The following is a 17,384-nucleotide window of genomic DNA, read 5'->3' on the forward strand; positions in this document are numbered from 1 at the left end:
TACTGGAGTATTTCTACCATGAAATATTAGGAAAATCCTATGTGAATTGCTTATCTAGGCACAGTAGTAAAGCCTTAGGTGCTGACAGCAGTTCTTATTAGAGTGGTGGCTTACCTAGAGACAATTTTTAAGTTGCTTTCCTGTACAGAGGCTCCCCAAATGCACGTAATGCTGATACACAAACTCTGATGGGTATTTTTCAGCACACAGTAGCGATGTGTGCTGATCCTACATATTACTACTACTCATTGAGATGAAGTCTGGGGGTCCTCTGTGTATGATGGTCTAGTTTAAATGGAGTGAGCTTCACTCAAAAATGGAGTGAGCTTCCCCAGAACCTGAAGATGGCTCACCACCTTCTTGGGATCAGATGTTACAAACTGCTGAGGAATTTCTGTATCTGAAGGGAGGCATATAATTTTTTTTTTTGCATTTCAGACACAGCAAAGGAAAATGAATGTAGTTGCAGGGCATGTGCCTTCCCTTTTGCTTCCCATCACGGATTAAGCAGATCCCCAGTTAGAGTCTAAAGAAATGAGATGTGCCCTTTCAGAAACTAAGTCAAACATGCCTGTCTCTTCTCCTTAGTGTATAACTACTGCTGAACTCCAGCTACACCCAGAGCTCTGAGACAAAAGGAGCAGGAAAACTGTAATGCAAGATACTGATGACCTTTACCTTGTGTTAGATATGAGAGTTACTTTTTGTCTGATCTCCCTTCCTTTGATGGGTAGCTGTTGCCCTTTCTTGCCAGAACAATGTAAAGGGAAGTCCAGGAAGGCATTACTGTGCAGAGAACATTGTCTGGCCCATTGCATGGAAGGCAGTGCTCTAAATGGTGAAACAATTGCAGTGTTGAATAAATATATGTTAACTTAACACGCCCTGTTAATTAGCCCTGCTTCTTAACGTATCGATGATCTGGATTTCTTCCCTAGCTTGTACAAAAGTACTCACACTATGCCTTCTCTTTTCCAAGTGAAAATGAGAAAACATGGCCATTTTAAAAAAAACCTGAAACTATCAGAAGGGACTTTTGTTGCATATCTTGACTGTTCTGGAAGGAAAATAACAATCTACATGACAAAATAATAAAAATAATAATAATAATAATAAAAAAAATAATAGTCATGTTAAAAAGATATAGTTTCAAATTCTTATCATTATACAGTTCAAAAAACATCCACAATTTTATTTATTGGCTGCTAACACTACCTGGACAGAGGGCAGTGTTATTGCAAACCCTTGATTCTCTTAAAGGGCCGCTGCAGTGTGTCCCATAAGGTGATACACAAGTTCTGGTTCGCACCTGCGACCCTTGACCACAAGTAACTGAACACGTACTCCACTGGGCCCACTCTTCAACACCAGATTCACCTGTATTCAAGACAACAAACAAACATGAATACAGACATAAGTATTAATGAGGTTTTTGGTTTGGTTTTTTTTGTTTTGTTTTGTTTTTTTGCTGAAGCTCATTATCATCTGCTCTTATAAATCAAAGGAAAAAAGTACCAGACCAAAATAAATATTTAAAAGTTCATGGAGTAAAGCAGCTGTGAAGACATGCAATGAATAGAAAATAAAGACACCTATGATGCTGCAGTCACACAAGGCCTGTCAGACGGAAACACCTGGATTGCTTAGCATCATTTACAGCTTTATGAGAACTACTGCCCTTCGTCATTTTAGAAACAACTCTGCTCTCAGGATGCTAAAAGGACAGACAACTCTTTTATAACATAGCAAAATATCTTTGATATTTATACTTATCACTCTAGAATGAAGGCTAGGTAGTAGTTAAAGGAACTCTACCAGTAAGGGAATTCTGATTTTAAAAATACCCAAGCCAACACGCTAATTTCTTATCTTTTTTTCAGTGGATGAGAGTCATCTAGCACTCGAGAGAAGTTCCCTGGAAAAGACAAGCACTTGGCTTACCAAATTTTAACCTCAGCTGTGGGATGGGAGCTTTGGTTTGATCATTTACTGCACAGATCTGCTCCTTGCTTTTGACCTAGAGGTGTGCTAAGCTTTGGGATGTGCTAGACCTCATTACTGCATATAACACATACCACTATGTTCAGAATTGTCAGATGCAATTTATTAATAGCATACATTTGAATAGCATATTTTTTACTGTCGAGAGATAGTGCATTATATTATTTCTATTTTTTCTGAAAGCAAATAGTGAATAAAGTCTCGGTGGATAGATATACAGGGAAGAATGCTTAAATTTAGTTTCCATGAACAGCTATACACACAATTCTGGAATTCCTTTTGCAAAAGCATTCATGTTCAGAAAAGTGGATCCCTTAAGTATTCTCAGAAAGCAAATGCAAAAGTTATGTGAATATACCTCACTGAACACTTTGAGTAAATACTTATGGATTCATGTTCACCTTCTTCCATTAAAAATCAGTATAAAATGGCACGCTGAAGCCAATGTTACATACTTGACTTTTAAACCTACGTCCTTTTTGAAACAAATGGGATTTTCTGTTTTGAAAACAGTGGCATGATACAACTTTCCCTCTTAAATAGCTAGCTTAAAAGTTCGGTTATCTCAATAGTCCTCTAGTCTTCCAAAAGTTTTGATATTGGTCACGATCAAGGGAACGTCTGCAAATGAGGAAGACTCTGGTGCTATCTTCCAAGAATGCAGGAACTGATACACTAGATCTTAGAACTGTGCTTTTTGTAGCAGGCATCTGGCCAAGCTCTTCTGTTTTTCTTTCCGGAGGCCAAGCATGAAACCTTTGCAAAATGCTTGTCTCCGCCAGTCATCTAAGAAGCACCTCTAAGGCTATTCGATGCTTTTAAGACAAATGGACTTTTTATTCGGTAACAAGAGAGAATGCCTTATAATTAGCACACAAATCTCTCTGATTTTCATAAAATTACATACAATTCTTACAAATTACATGGAAAAGAACAAAATTATGAGATTTTTTTTAATACAAAAATTCACCAAAATTATATTTGCAGTCATTTTCTTTATTTTTAAGTGAAAAAAAATGAGAAATTGAATCACTGATTATTATTTTAATAATTTTTTCCCTTAGGTCATTACATGTGTTGGCACAGGTTAGACGATATAATATGCAAAATATAGCTAATACCTAGGTAGACAGTAAAAATTCTAAAATATGTACTATAAGCCCTATGTACATGTTAAAAATACCTGTATTACTATGGCTTTCTAGGTTAATATTTTTGTCTTTTCCTACATGTTTGAAGTTTGACTTTGCCTTTGTTAAAATGGTTTAGATGAAAGGTCAAACAGCAGAAAAAGTCAAATCTATGTTTCTCAAGATGTTCCTCATTATGTAAAACAGTCATACATACTCAGTATAAAGTATCTATTATCCAACACAGACATGGTGACAGTGCAGAGCTAATAAAATACAGAAATTAAGTATTAAAGATTTCAAATTTCGGGTATCTTAAGGTGATAAAAAGTTGCTCTTAACCATTGGAATACGATGGAAAATAGCAGTAACATGATACTAATAAGTGTGATTCTATTGAGTGCATTTTGGAATGAATATTAATTATTAAAAGTTCTGAGCATATATGTACTGTCCATTCACAAAAGGCAGAATCGAGCAATACAATTCAACATATGTATCAGATAGAAGACTTAAACACTTGGAGCAAGATCCTCCACACTAACAAGATGTATAGAGCAAAAAGAGTGAAATCAGAGAAAATAAAGACCAAATTTATCTCACCAGCTGCTTTACTTCCTTTTGCACAATGTATTATGATTTTTTGGTAATTTTTAATTTTTCAGAGTATTTTCTACTGCTGTTAGTATGATTATTACTTATTTTAAAATATTTTAAAAGAGGAAAACATCTTCACAGACATATACCACAGATCCCCATTTTTAATTTAAGCAAGTAAAGACTTATTTCTTTTCTGGAATAAACCTAGATTGCCTGTATAAATCTGCAAATACATCTTCCATTGTTTTCTTTACGTCTTTTCCACCTTTTTCTTTTCTGAAATGAAAATTTCAGAAGGGCTATTTTTTATTTTCCTTTAGTTTTCAGTTACTTGGCAACTCTTAAATTTTTAATTTCTATCCTATTAAACCTACAATCTGAAATTAATTATTGGCAAGCTACCAAGCCCTTCTTCTCCGTTGCTGCTCGACATGTAAGAGAAAACATAACTTACTGTATGGAAGGCCTCATTGATCTGTGTAACACTTACCTGTATTATACTCTCTAAATCCCATAACACCTAAGGGAAGGATCAGTCCGAACACATAAAATGACAAATATAGGACAATCAATTATTCAGACAATATCTTTTAAATAAAGTGTTTTACTGCCTCATATCACAAACAAACAGGCAAATGCATATTTTAATACCGTGTTTTAAAACTCTTCCATTCGCAGCAAAATTCAGTGGATTAAGTCCACTCTTCTAACAGTATTAAATGCTTTTCATAAATCTTTTCCAGGACAATTCTCTATTTCTGTCTCTCTGCCTTTATAAACCATACAAACATTTTATTGCACTCTTGCATCTGTTTTACTATTACACAAAATAAAATATTAAACAGGGTTGAAATATCAGAAACCTCATAAACTCAGTATCAATTTACTTTGAAGACTATTAGAATTCTTAGTACATGGGTAAATTAATGAGATAGTTATGTTAGAAAACACCTTATGAATCAGCTTAAGAAGATATCACATTAATTATATCACAAGAAAATGAATGCATTAGAGGTGAAGAAAATATGCAATGACCACTACAAAGGAAAATCAAAATGACAAAGAGATGAAAATTAGTAAGTATGTCAAAAAAGAGCGCAGTATTACTTAAAATGTGTTAACTTACAGTATGTAAAAATTCAGATTTCCTTAAAACTGGGTGTGTGAATTTATATGCTCTGCTGGTATATCTCACATGCTCTCAGAACAGGACCTTGAAAACCAAGCTTGTGTAATTTGGAACATTCATATCCCGCTCCCCACACACAATCTATCAGAAGGTGATGGTATAAGTGCTGCATTTATAATGCAGTTCTCTAACCCCCATAATAGATGCACGGCAATAGTGCATGACTAGAAATTATCAAATACCAGTTTTACCTGATAATATGAAGTTTTAGGGATTTATATGAGGAAATAAAAAAAAAAAACAAAAACGGATCATCTTACTTATTTTTTGGAGTAATTGTATGAATTCAAGAAGCAGAAAAAAGCAAAGGTGTTATTCTATGCAGTAAGCAACTAACATTATAAGTCTGAGCTAGGTATGTAAGTACTAAGTTCTACTTGCCTAGACAAAAACTGCATGGAGACCAAGAGGGTTCTAGGCTCCCTTCCTCCACTACATCTGCTCACAGTAGTATCGACTGGGAGTTAGCCATAAAAGAAGTCCTAAAGATTAATAGGAGGGAAACAGACTTTTTCCCCTTCTAAATTCTTTACCAAACAGATCTACGCTGATTGGCTCTACATGTATTTAGGTTACTTCAAATATTGATTTCTGCAAATCTGTTAAGTAAAGCACCCTAGTACCAAGGAAGTCAACATGCAACGTATCTAGAAGCAATTATAGCTCTTTTACTTAAGTGAATATAAACTGGAAGCATTATGTATGACTGATGCAGGCATATTTTCTATGTTAGTAACTATGGAATACAGAGTAAGCTGTTTCAAATCCATACAATAATTATGGGGCACAAGGCTTTCAACGCAGTAACTTATTGGAATGGAGTGTGTAGGGAACCGTTGGAGAGCTAGGTTTTACCAACAGGTACACAGATCATTACTGATGTCAAAATGGACAGTAGTTTTGGTGTATGAGATCTTAATTCAACTCACCACTGAAATTTTATCATTGATATCAAAGGCAGCTGTGGTAACTGTTAGTAAACAGGCTTTTTTTCTTTTTTAAAAATTACTTTCGCTCTAGGTTTGTAATATCACTTTGATATCTTTAAAGAAGATGAAGTTGCTCAAAAAAAAATTAGAAAACTGTTAGATAATGTGCACATCCAATTAAGAACTACTTATGGCCAATTTCATTTAGCAATTATGAATTTGCAAACTAAAGAACAGAGCGTTGTGCTGTGCCGAAGATAGCAAATGCTGAATGTATGCACATTAAAGTCACCCTAGTCATTAATTAATTTGATAAACACCTAAAGCTGGGATTATACCTCAGTCTATTTATAAAGAAATTCTGAAGCATGTTCCTAACATCGTCTTTGAAAAAAAATTAATAGGTCACAGTAAGCTGTCCTGTGTCTTGCACGTGTGACACTGCTTTACTCCTAAAGAAATTCATGCTTACACTAAATGACTCAGTATCCACATCCGCAGTGCGTGTTTTTGTACGATCTACCTAATTCTCAGCTACTTTATTTATGGACTTTAACTGGTGAAAAAAAAATACATGATTCAAAAAAAGTATCAGCTTAGAAAACTGACAAATATGCAGCAAAAGATTATGGAGACATGCAGTGGTTTTGCTAAAATTAACAACAGTAAATAGAAAAATGTAACTGATGTATTACCAGTTTGTGCCATAAATTTAGCAGCATCAGCTTGTTCCTGAGGGACCCTTTTCTCATGAACAGATCGAGGTCGCTGACTTTTAATTGTATGATCTCCCATCATTCCAAATTCTAAAGACAGAATAAAGGTTTATGAAAGCTTGTGTGTAGACATTTCTCAAACGTCACATACTGTCTCATGCAATATGTTCCTAAACATACCTGGAAGTTGCTGGCAAGAGTCAGGCAAGCGATCATGGCAGTTAACATCAACTTAACTTTGCTACGCTCAGCTTTTAATAAATGCTTAAACTTGTTTTCTGCAGATTTTCAAACATGATTTTATTGTATGAACCAACATTCAATGTAGTGACACATACTATAAATCAGCTGTATGACACGGGACAAAAACAATTATTCAAATGCAGACATTTTAATTCCTGTATTTTGAACCAGTGCAAACCACACCAGAAAGTGATTGTGAAAATGTTAGACGTTGCTGCTCTATGGTAGACCCTGCTGCTCCTCCAGAGGACTTCTATCTCTGCACTAGTCCTTCAGGCTGACCAAGTGTTCAACAGAGATGATGAGTCATCTTTGGGAATGGTGGCAATGCGAATTAATAGTAATTTAGCCAAATTTAGGCTTAATTTTTAGGCTGAATCCAGCAGAACAAGGGCTTGTGAACTGTCTCCCTTCTGGCCCCTCCAAGTTATGAAGACTATATATTATATCTTTCCCTCAGTATTTAAAAAGAAGTCCCCATCGATTTTAGTAGGGAAATCTACATAAAAATCAATGACATAAAGGCCCAGAGTGTGGGAGTCGAGAGCAGTTCATTTTTCATCCTACCACTGCTGTCACTTTCCCTCTCGGGTCCTGTGCAAACCTCCTCGCCTTCTCCCTCAGGCTCCATCCTTCCTTCCTGGGGTGGATGGTGGGGGGTCCTTTGCCCTCAGAGGGAATTGCTGCATCTTCTGCCCAGTTCCCTCTGGTCCCCCCAGGCACACACGTGTGTGAGGCACACACAGCTGTGCACTCCCTGTTGGGACGCCAGGAAGCGTGTGCTGGGGACTTTGGGTTAACATGGAAACTACCTCACCCACAGGCACGTGGAGTTTCTGATGAGGCAGAAGGTGACTGAAACACCAGCAATATAAACAGCAAGACACACCTCTCTGAAAAATTCAAAATTCTCCTCAAATTGTAAACTCATGGTGATAACAAAACTTACCTTCCTGCCTCAAAAGATGCAAAAACATTATATTAGTTGTAAATGCTACTAATCAATATTATTTGCAAACACATCGTCTTGATAAATCATGAAAGTAAACATATTTAAATTTCTACTTAAAGAAATAAGAAAAGGTAAATATATTTTTAAGGGGTCAATCAGCAGAGAGAAGGTTTTTTTATTTTCTAGTGAATTGTTAAGATATTTCTCCAAATTAGTGTTTCTTTTTGTAAATATTCATTAATGGCACCACTTAAAATATAAATTTAATTATTCATTTGAGAACAGCAATGCAGTTTGCAAATCTAATTAATAAAATATATTTTCAGAGCTAAATATTCAACATCTTAATACATCCCAGGAACACATATAATTAAATTATATACATACATATATATGTAAATATATGTATGTATATACATACATGTGTGTTATAAGATTTTATTAATATATTTTAAAAAAATACACCTCTTCTACAGCTCCTCTGATTTAAGATAGCTTTTTATTCTCTGGGAAATTTCTTATTATAATTAAACCTGATGAAATTCAACAAGGGCAAGTATAGGGTGCTGCATCTGGGGAGAAATAACCCCCTGCACCAGGACAGGCTGGGGCCTGACCTGCTGGAGAGCAGTTCCGAGGAAGAAGACCTGGGAGTCCTGGTGGACCATAGGAGCCCATGAGCCAGCAATGGGCCCTTGTGGCCAAGAAGGCCAGTGGCATCCTGGGGTCCATCAAGAAGATCGTGGCCAGCAGGTCGAGGGAGGTCATCCTCTCCCTCTGCTCTGCCCTGGTGAGGCCCCATCTGGAGCACTGGGTCCAGTTTTGGGCCCCCCAGTTCAAGAAGGAGAGGGAACTGCTGGAGAGGGTGCGGCAGAGGGCTACAAAGATGATGAGGGGCCTGGAGCGTCTCTCTTCTGAGGAGAGGCTGAGGGGCTTGGGTCTTTTTAGTCTGGAGAAGAGAAGGCTGATGGGGCATATGATCAACACCTATAAATACTTAAAGGGTGGGTGTCAGGAGGATGGGGCCAGTCTTTTTTCAGTGGTGCCCAGGGACAGGACAAGAGGAAATGGGCACAAACTTGAATATAACAAGTTTCATCTAAACACGAGTAGGAACTTCTTTGCTGTGAGGGTGGCAGAGCCCTGGAAGAGGCTGCCCAGGGAGGTGGGGGAGTCTCCTTCTCTGGAGACATTCAAACCCACCTGGACACGTTCCTGTGGGACCTGCTCTGGGTGGACCTGCTCTGGCAGGGGGTTGGACTAGATGATCTCCAGAGGTCCCTTCCAACCCCATAGCATTCTGTGGTTCTGTAGTTTTTCAATCATTCTGCTAATTCAAATTAAGATTAGAAGGATACTTTCACAATTTTGACAAGGTGTAGTCCAGATGACCATTTAAACTGTAGGTAACAACCCAGTGAAGGACAAGGGCCTTCACACAGGGTTTCCCCTGAGGAGGCTGTGAAAGCAAGGCACGTTTGCCCCCAGTTTGCTGCCTGCCCATTGCTGGCCCGTCAGGATATGGCACCATTCCTGCAGAAGACCTCATGCTATTTTTTAAGTTAGAGAGTGCAATAATGGGAACCGTTTGCTAGAGGAAGGCTTCCCAGGGACATAGAGGGAGTTGATGGATGCTCCAGTCCCAGCCCCACAGCGTGCAGTGTCCCACCAGACAGAGACCTCTGGTGAAGAGGCAAAGGCAGTTCTGGGAGGTGATTTGTCAGGGCTGTGGTTCACACCCAGTGTAGCTCCATTCACAGCGATGGAGTTACTCACGAGTATCACCAAGCAAAATAACATACAAGTCATTGATGCAGGATCTAATCATGCCCCACCTGGCATCACCACTTTTTTAATTTACATGTTCAATTCACTTCAACTATGGCTGATGGTCTTTGAGATGCACTTTTCACTTAATCTTCTTTTGATATATTAAGCATATATATAGTAAAGATATAAATATATATTAAAAATCAATGTTTCACAGCTAAAAATAAATAGTTTTTTATGATTTTTGTCAAAAATGGAAGCAGACTTATGCAGTGCTCTCATTTTCATATTCAGCTGCAGTTTTTAACGAAATGCCAGATGAGAACAAAAGCGGTAACAGGAAATGCAGAGCACTGGCAGGAGTAAAGACTTCGGGGCCTTATTAAAATTCAGGCCTCATAAGAAAAGAAAAATAAGGGTCAAGTACATGTTCATAATGGGATTAGAAGTGTTCAGTTTCTGCGTATAAGTACAAACAGTTCTCTCAAAATGGTTTAATCTAAGAACCTCAACAGTTATGCATTTTTTTATGAAACATTTTATAATATCTTACTTAAGTGACTGCTGTAGTTTACAATAAATACTAAATAGAATAAAACTTTTGTCCATTTTCAGATCTGAGCCAAGTAACAAATGTAGAAGATGAACCAGTTATGCATTTTTCTTCCCTCAGTACTTCAACGAGGAGAAGTATTTAAATGTTTTCTGGGCAGGGAAAACATTTTAACCCAATTCAGCCTAAAGTATAACCAAGCAGTGCTGTAGTTTCAAGGACCTGTTTGTGTGGGAAAGGTGATAGGATTCATCTTACTCTAGACAGTATCTGGCATAGAGGTGTCCTGCATGATTCAGGGCCTGATATCTGGGAGATAATATTGGATGTTTGAGTTGAGAATCTGAGTAAAGGAATTTTTCTCATTCTCACTCTTTTTTTACCTAGTTCTTGCTGCTGAAAAGCTGTTTTCTAACTCAGAAGCTGCTATTTTTGCAGACAGAATTTTTTGGTGATGCCTGTCTTAATTTTCCCTTCTCATCTTTTACCTCAAACACTGAGATTAATCAGATTGTTTCATTAAATAAACAGGGAAGGTGAATCTTTTCAGCAGCAGACAGATGCGTGGCCTGATCCAGAAATTGCCAATGTGACTCTAAGCTTGGCCTGGAAACATGAAAGGGCTTTAATGCCTTTTATTACATTGTTAATGCCATAATCTACCTGCATGAGAATAAAACTCACAAAGAAATACCTCAAAATGTAAATAACCAATAGCATTATGGGGAACCTTGAATGGATCATTGTAACCAGAACGTGATGGATAATAAATCATAACATATTCCAAACATTTGTAGTAGAAAATCTTAGGTTTAGTTATCTGATAAAAGAATTTATCCTGCTGTCAGTGCCCTTTGGTGGCTGTAGAAGTACAATAGTGACCTGCAATAGGATGCATATTCTGTCTCTCCTCAGCTGTACAAAGTGGATCAATACTTGGAAGTATTTTAGCAATGCACATATCTTAACATGGATATGATATATCATTTCATTTTACATATAACTCTGAAGCACTTCCTCCTAGGAGTAAAAAAAACCCAACCACAATGATTTCTGAAATTCCAAAGTTTACAGTTGAGTATTATTTACAACAACTCTTATCTGTAGTCCCATTTGCTTTACCTTTATATTTATGTTATGTTATGGGAATTTTTATTCCTATTGAGTAACCTTTTTAGTTTTTAAAGGAGAAGCTAAAATCTTGCGGCCAATGTAGGTGTAGGATTTTAGGAGAGAAGAGAGGTGCCATGTGCTCTCTGTAGGAACAAAGAAGAAAAAAAAATCTGTTAAGAGTATCAAAATGCAAAGTAGGAAGACTGAGCAATACAAAAGAAAAGTGCCGGCTTTGCAGGTTTCTACTTTCTACTCACCAACAGCTAGTCTTTGCTTTTGACAAGTGGATAATCAGTAAAGTTAAGGTCACGTCAAACAGATTTTTATACCTAGGCTCTTCAATAATATTTGTAACCTGTTACATACATATCCTAGTCATCAGATGACATTATAAACCACGCTGGTTTGGCTCTTATGGTTATTTTTATGTCACATTTCATGGGAACTTCACAGTGTAGATGTATTAATCTGGTTATAGGTACACAATCTGCTATGATTTGTGCTATTAGTGGCACAGAACACAGTGGCATTAATTAAAAAAAAAAAAGTCTTTTTCAGCATAGTAATTGGTGATGACTGCATGAATGAACTGCTGAATTAAAAAAAGTTGTTTCGAGACCTTTAGGGTTACCCCTTTAGGGCATGTAAAATGTAAAGCAACCTCTGGGAGTTGCTGAGTGTCCCCAGCTTGTAGTGACCCTCCTGGAAGGTGGGATGGTGAGCAGCTCCCTGAAGGCCGACCCCAACCTTACAAGCAAGAAGAGGCAACCGATTCCCCAAAGTGACTGTCATTTCCTTCTCTCCCCCACAGCACTAAATAGTCAAACGAGTGTTTTCAATTACTCTCGACGGCTGAATGAATATTAAAGGTCTTGCAGCCAGAACGTGCCTTAATGGAAACCGCCTCACGTGGAGCAGCGTGGCATCCTCCCTGTGCCAGCACGCAAAGGTTTTTCCCAGAAATTATGCAAAATGCTGATGTAAGTCCCAGGTGAAGGGGAAGAAGGAGATGCAGAGGGGGAAAGGAAGAAAGAGGCCTATAGAAACATATAAAGAACCAGTTTGTTTCAACTACTTTTTGCACTGAGCTATTGAATGATTTCAATAGATGTGACTAATTGCAGGCTTGCCAGAGCTTGAAAAAGTTTTCTGTGCATTTAATGTTATCATGAGACATTTTAAATTTTCTCTCACAAAGATATTAGCAGCACTTGGGGTTTCTCATCACACTCGTAGCTGGTCAGTACAGTTTCTTCTGGTCACTAGATGGCAGAATGTGTGTTGACTTAGAAGCACATTTTGCATTGAATTGAGAATTCAGGACTTTCTGTGTCTTTTTCACTATAAAATTATCTCCCATATAAAAAAAAAAAAAACACAAACAAACCCCATTTCATTACATTCAAAGGATTGAGGGGGGTTTGTGTGCTTTTGGTTTTGGTTTTTTTTTTTGTTCTTCTTTTGTAGGGCTCGGGTTAAAAAAACCAAAACACCCGAAAGAAACCAAACACGAGCTGCAGGTTATTTTTTTTCCCTCACAGTAAGCCCCGTGACAAAAAAGAGAAGAAAATCCTGGGAGCTCTCCCTTCCTTGTCTCCATCCCTGGCTCCCTGCAGCAGGGGACTCAGGCCCCACAAGGAAGCCCTTGTTCTCCAAGGCTGCATTGACAGGAGGGAGAGCTCCAGGGCGTGGGTGAACATCGTCACCCTGCAGGACAGACTCAACTAGGGCTTTCTGTGGGAACCCCTTAAAACGTTATTTCCTCACCAGATGGGCAAGTTGCCAAAATGGTAACGGAGCTATTAGCTGAATCAGATTTCCATGGGAACCTCTTCTTAGCAAACGTGTCTTAAGGCAGTCTTTGCCTACTTCCTATATAGATCCTGCTCCCGTTAAAAGTCCTCTTTCGGATGTCCAAAGCACTATAGAAGAGCTTTGACCAGTTTCAAACTGAATGGAGTTAATTTCTTTTACCAGAGTGAATTTAGATCTGAACGGAGCTGTATTCATGAACGCAGTGAGAAAGATATCCTATTACTCCTGAAAACATGGAAGGGTTTTAATAGTAGTGGAAATATGAAAGGCAATATTATTTGTACTAGCAACGTATGTTTTTTTATTATACTACACTCTTGCGTTTTATCAAGTAAAAGATAGGTGAACATTTGTAGGAAATTAGATACAAGATTTCCTTTTTCACGCACACAGCGATATATACTAATACATATATGTATGCACTCTTTCATCTTTCAGAAAATTAGGTAAAATAATTATGTATTCTAAACAGTAAACATATTCTACGTAGGTAATTAGTTTGTGTTTGTCTCTAGGGAGACCTATTTGCTCCTAGGAAAAAATGTTGGATTAATACTATTGCTGCTATTTTTCATGACATAAGAAAAGACATACTACTGAATTAAAATATAAATTATAGCACCAATATTGATGAGCTAGTCTTTCTCGTGGCAGAGCAATCTGCCATCTCCCTGTGTGTCTCTGCAGTGACTCCCTTGGCCAGCCCTTATCCGCGGCGGGATCTGAACCTGTTTATTCACAGCTACAGATTTGGTCAGTGAAGAAGATCGTAAAGATGTAATATTTATTCACTTTGCATGTGCACAGAATTTTGAAACTGTGAAAGCTCTATTACTTGCCTTCCTGGGCCCAATTGCTCATCATCTTACACCTAGGCAGGAGAAACTGAGCGTGTGAATCTCGTGAAGTGACTCATACCTGTTCAAAATGAATGTAAAATGTCACCACAGCAGGTACTGTGTTTTTCACGTGTGCTTTGCAGAATTATAACTAAGCAAAGAGGAAAAGGAGGGGTGAATGAAAGCCCAAACGGCAGCTTTACCCATATATATCTCCACTAGACCTGACATCGTATAATCATGGCCAGTATGCAGAAGATGCTCTGTAGTTCACATTTTTCCTATTCAAATATTTCCCTAGCAATCCATCCCAAAATGTTTGCATTCAAATAAAAATGATAAAACTGATAAAGGAAATTTACATTATCGAGTTTAACATTAAAATCCGCTAAATTCAGCAGTATATTATTCTCTCATATTCCCTATTTTTCTCCCAAGAGATTCATGGATGTAATAACACATTAAAGAATGAAAACACAGGGGATTACTTTTATTTATTTTTGCTTTTTAAATGAAAGACCTTAAATGCATTTTCTTGTAGTATTCTCATCATTTTAATGTTTCTACCATAATAACTTATTCATGTGTAGCCTTTTAAAATTTAAATCATGCTATCATAATAATACTTTGGTATCTTTATTGCTTTTTTACATTTCATGCTATTATAATTCTGCATTAACCATTTCGCTTTTGACATATATTTAATTAATTGAATTATTGATATATTTAGCCAGTGCAGTAGTTATTTCAGAATAGTAGAGAATAGTAGCATTTTTATATAAACAATCTCTTTTTACTGAACACTGCAGCAAGCTACCTAGATATTACACACAGGCTCGTACGTGCCTCTATATTGCTCTATATATTTACAACTTGAGAAGTTGACTGAGGATAAACTGTAATTTTCTAAGCTATTCTTAAATTCAATAACTTAATTCTTTTTCTTTTCTGTTCTAGAAACACTGAAAAGTAAGTAAAGGTAATTGTAGAAGGCAGGATTTACAGGGACATCCAGACTATTTCCTTACCCTGCAACTGTTTATTGCAGACAATTCTGAAGATGGTTGCCTAATCTTTTCTAAATGATAGCAGCATTCATTGAAATCTGAGATGAATTGCCTATGAATTTATGACAGGGAAGTTTAAAATCTGAAAGATTCTGAAACTGTATGAAGAGAAGGAAGACAAATCAACATTTGAAATAATAGGTACTGCAAACTCTACTCACTAGGTTGGAGGTTTTGGGGTTGTGGGGTTTTTTTTGTTCTGAATGGTAAAGCTTCTAGGTGAACCTAAATGATATTGCATGCATTTTTAAGAGCATTTTCTAGTCTTTGTTTAAGTCACCTAAATTGTTTTTACAAATGAATAACAAAAAATGGAGGAAGTGCCACTGGATATGAATTTTGCACACTACATTTTTATCATTTGTGGTCCAGGGAGATGTGTATGGCACAGCCCCCTGATGTGCAGAGTGTTGCAATGGCTTCCAAAATGGACCTGGGACCTCCTAAATTGTTTTTACAAATGAATAATAAAAAATGGAGGAAGTGCCACTGGATGGGAATTTTGCACACTACATTTTTATCATTTGTGGTACCACAAAGTTGCTGAATTTTCGGAGAGGAGCTATTCCACCCAGTTCAGCCAGGAAGATGTGATGCCCCCTGATGTGCAGAGTATTGCAATGGCTTCCAAAATGGACCTGGGACCAAGACCCTTGGCTGCTGTAAGCTGGCCTGGGTCCACCCCGCCAGGACAAATTCTGTTAGTTGAACATGGGGTCTAGAAGATCTTTTCCAAATCCATACATCTACTTTGATGTTTACCTGTTTGCAAGGATACATAGCTTTTACTAGCCATCACTGGCAGGTGATCACATGCATGTAATTTAAAAATACTATTCCACCCAGTTCAGCCAGGAAGATGTGATGCCCCCTGATGTGCAGAGTATTGCAATGGCTTCCAAAATGGACCTGGGACCTCCTAGAAGGTCTGAACTCTTATGGTCTTAACAAATATGAATCATAAATAACTCTTCTCTAATCAACAGAATTCCTTTAATGAGAAGACACCACACAAATGAGAGGAAAATCAGTGATTCAAAATTTAAATCTCAAAACAGATTTTCACAATAACTAAATCCTTTCTTCAGAAATACATGCATGGGATCTTAAATAGGAAAGCATATAAGAGATTTACCCTAAAACTATCAAGGAAAATCACTTGCACCTAGATATTTCAGGATTTTTTTAAAACCCATTAGGTTTTTCACTGGATTTAGTAAAAGCACACTTTTCTAGCTGTCACAGTTTGGGCTGGCCTGGCCACTGAACTTATCTCAAACCAGGACATTATGTCTCTGAGGTTTTCATTTCATGGTAAGACTCAGCAATTCATTTAATGGTTTTAAGGACCCAGATAGCACACCGAGGCTAAAAAGCAGTATTCTCCTTCACTCTTACTGCATAATCCACGCTTAGAAAAAACATCTGAGCTCATCTGCTAACACATCCTACCTCTGTGGCCCAGAGAACACCCCATGGTTGCCTTATTTGACAGGTGGTGTCCGTGCAATGCCTCTATAAAAGCAAACGAACTGTTCAGCTGCAGATCTGAGCTAAGCAATGCATAGGTTGTCGACCACCTCTTTGGGATGTTCACCCTGAAGCCTCCATTAAAGAACAACAGAGGTGCAAGATTTCTCTCCTCCTTAACAACAGATCAAATACCAAATGCCAACATATTAAAAAATATAGCGGAAAAAAAACCAACCTAAAAGCAGATGTGGACATAATCTATCTAAACATACTGTACTACTCTTAACACAAGGAAAACAGCACTTTAGTAGTTTGAGAAAATGAATCCATTAGAATTAGTGAGACTATGATAATAACGCTCTACAGATCTACAAAATACACAGATTACTCCGAGAGCCATTAGTATACTCGTTTTTTTCCAATATTCATATCTTTAAAATTTTGTTAAATGCTGTTCTCTAGCTGTGACAGAGATTTTTACTCAATCATGACAAAGTGCCTCCTGGTCGAGTTCTCTGATTAGATTAGAAAGCAATATAAAATACAGTCTGGTCAGCGTGACACTGATACTCATATTAGAGAGAACAATGGGGATGACAATACTGAAGGGGTATCATCCTCAGAGGTGGAAGGCCATGCCTTATTCATCAATAAGCATCAAAGTAACTGATTTTAGTATTCTCATTGTTTCTACATCCCTACATAATGTCAGACACTTGAATCACTTCTTTCAAAATTCTCATGCATCTCCTGCAAATATACTGCAATTCTCTATACCTTTTGACCTTCAGAATGATTAATGTCAGTGTACTCTATGGAGAATAGTGGCTGCTTCCCCGACAGATGTCAATAATAAGGATCATTAAAAAACACCTATTCCCTGGTAGCTGCACTAGATATACCTCATGTAACTCATTTCAGCTTGTCAGCATAATATGCCATGTCGTTACCTGTACAGGTTTGGGGTGGACCTGCTGGGAAGCACTTCTGAGAA

The 17,384-nt window shown here is 37.5% G+C and overlaps 1 protein-coding gene across 1 annotated transcript in view; it reads right to left on the bottom strand.

Annotated features, from left to right (window-relative positions):
• Nucleotides 1-17,384, bottom strand: part of ADGRB3 (adhesion G protein-coupled receptor B3) — a 450,308-nt gene that overhangs the window by 273,415 nt on the left and 159,509 nt on the right. Inside the window, exons 3-4 of the mRNA XM_014937019.1 lie at nucleotides 6,545-6,655; nucleotides 1,216-1,377 (exon numbers count right to left, since the gene is read on the bottom strand). Of these exons, the coding sequence (XP_014792505.1) occupies nucleotides 1,216-1,377; nucleotides 6,545-6,655 (273 nt within the window). The remainder of the gene's footprint in view (nucleotides 1-1,215; nucleotides 1,378-6,544; nucleotides 6,656-17,384) is intronic.

This window comes from Calidris pugnax, unplaced genomic scaffold (genome assembly GCF_001431845.1).
Source record: "Calidris pugnax isolate Ruff unplaced genomic scaffold, ASM143184v1 scaffold12, whole genome shotgun sequence".
NCBI classification, from domain to species: Eukaryota; Metazoa; Chordata; class Aves; order Charadriiformes; family Scolopacidae; genus Calidris; species Calidris pugnax.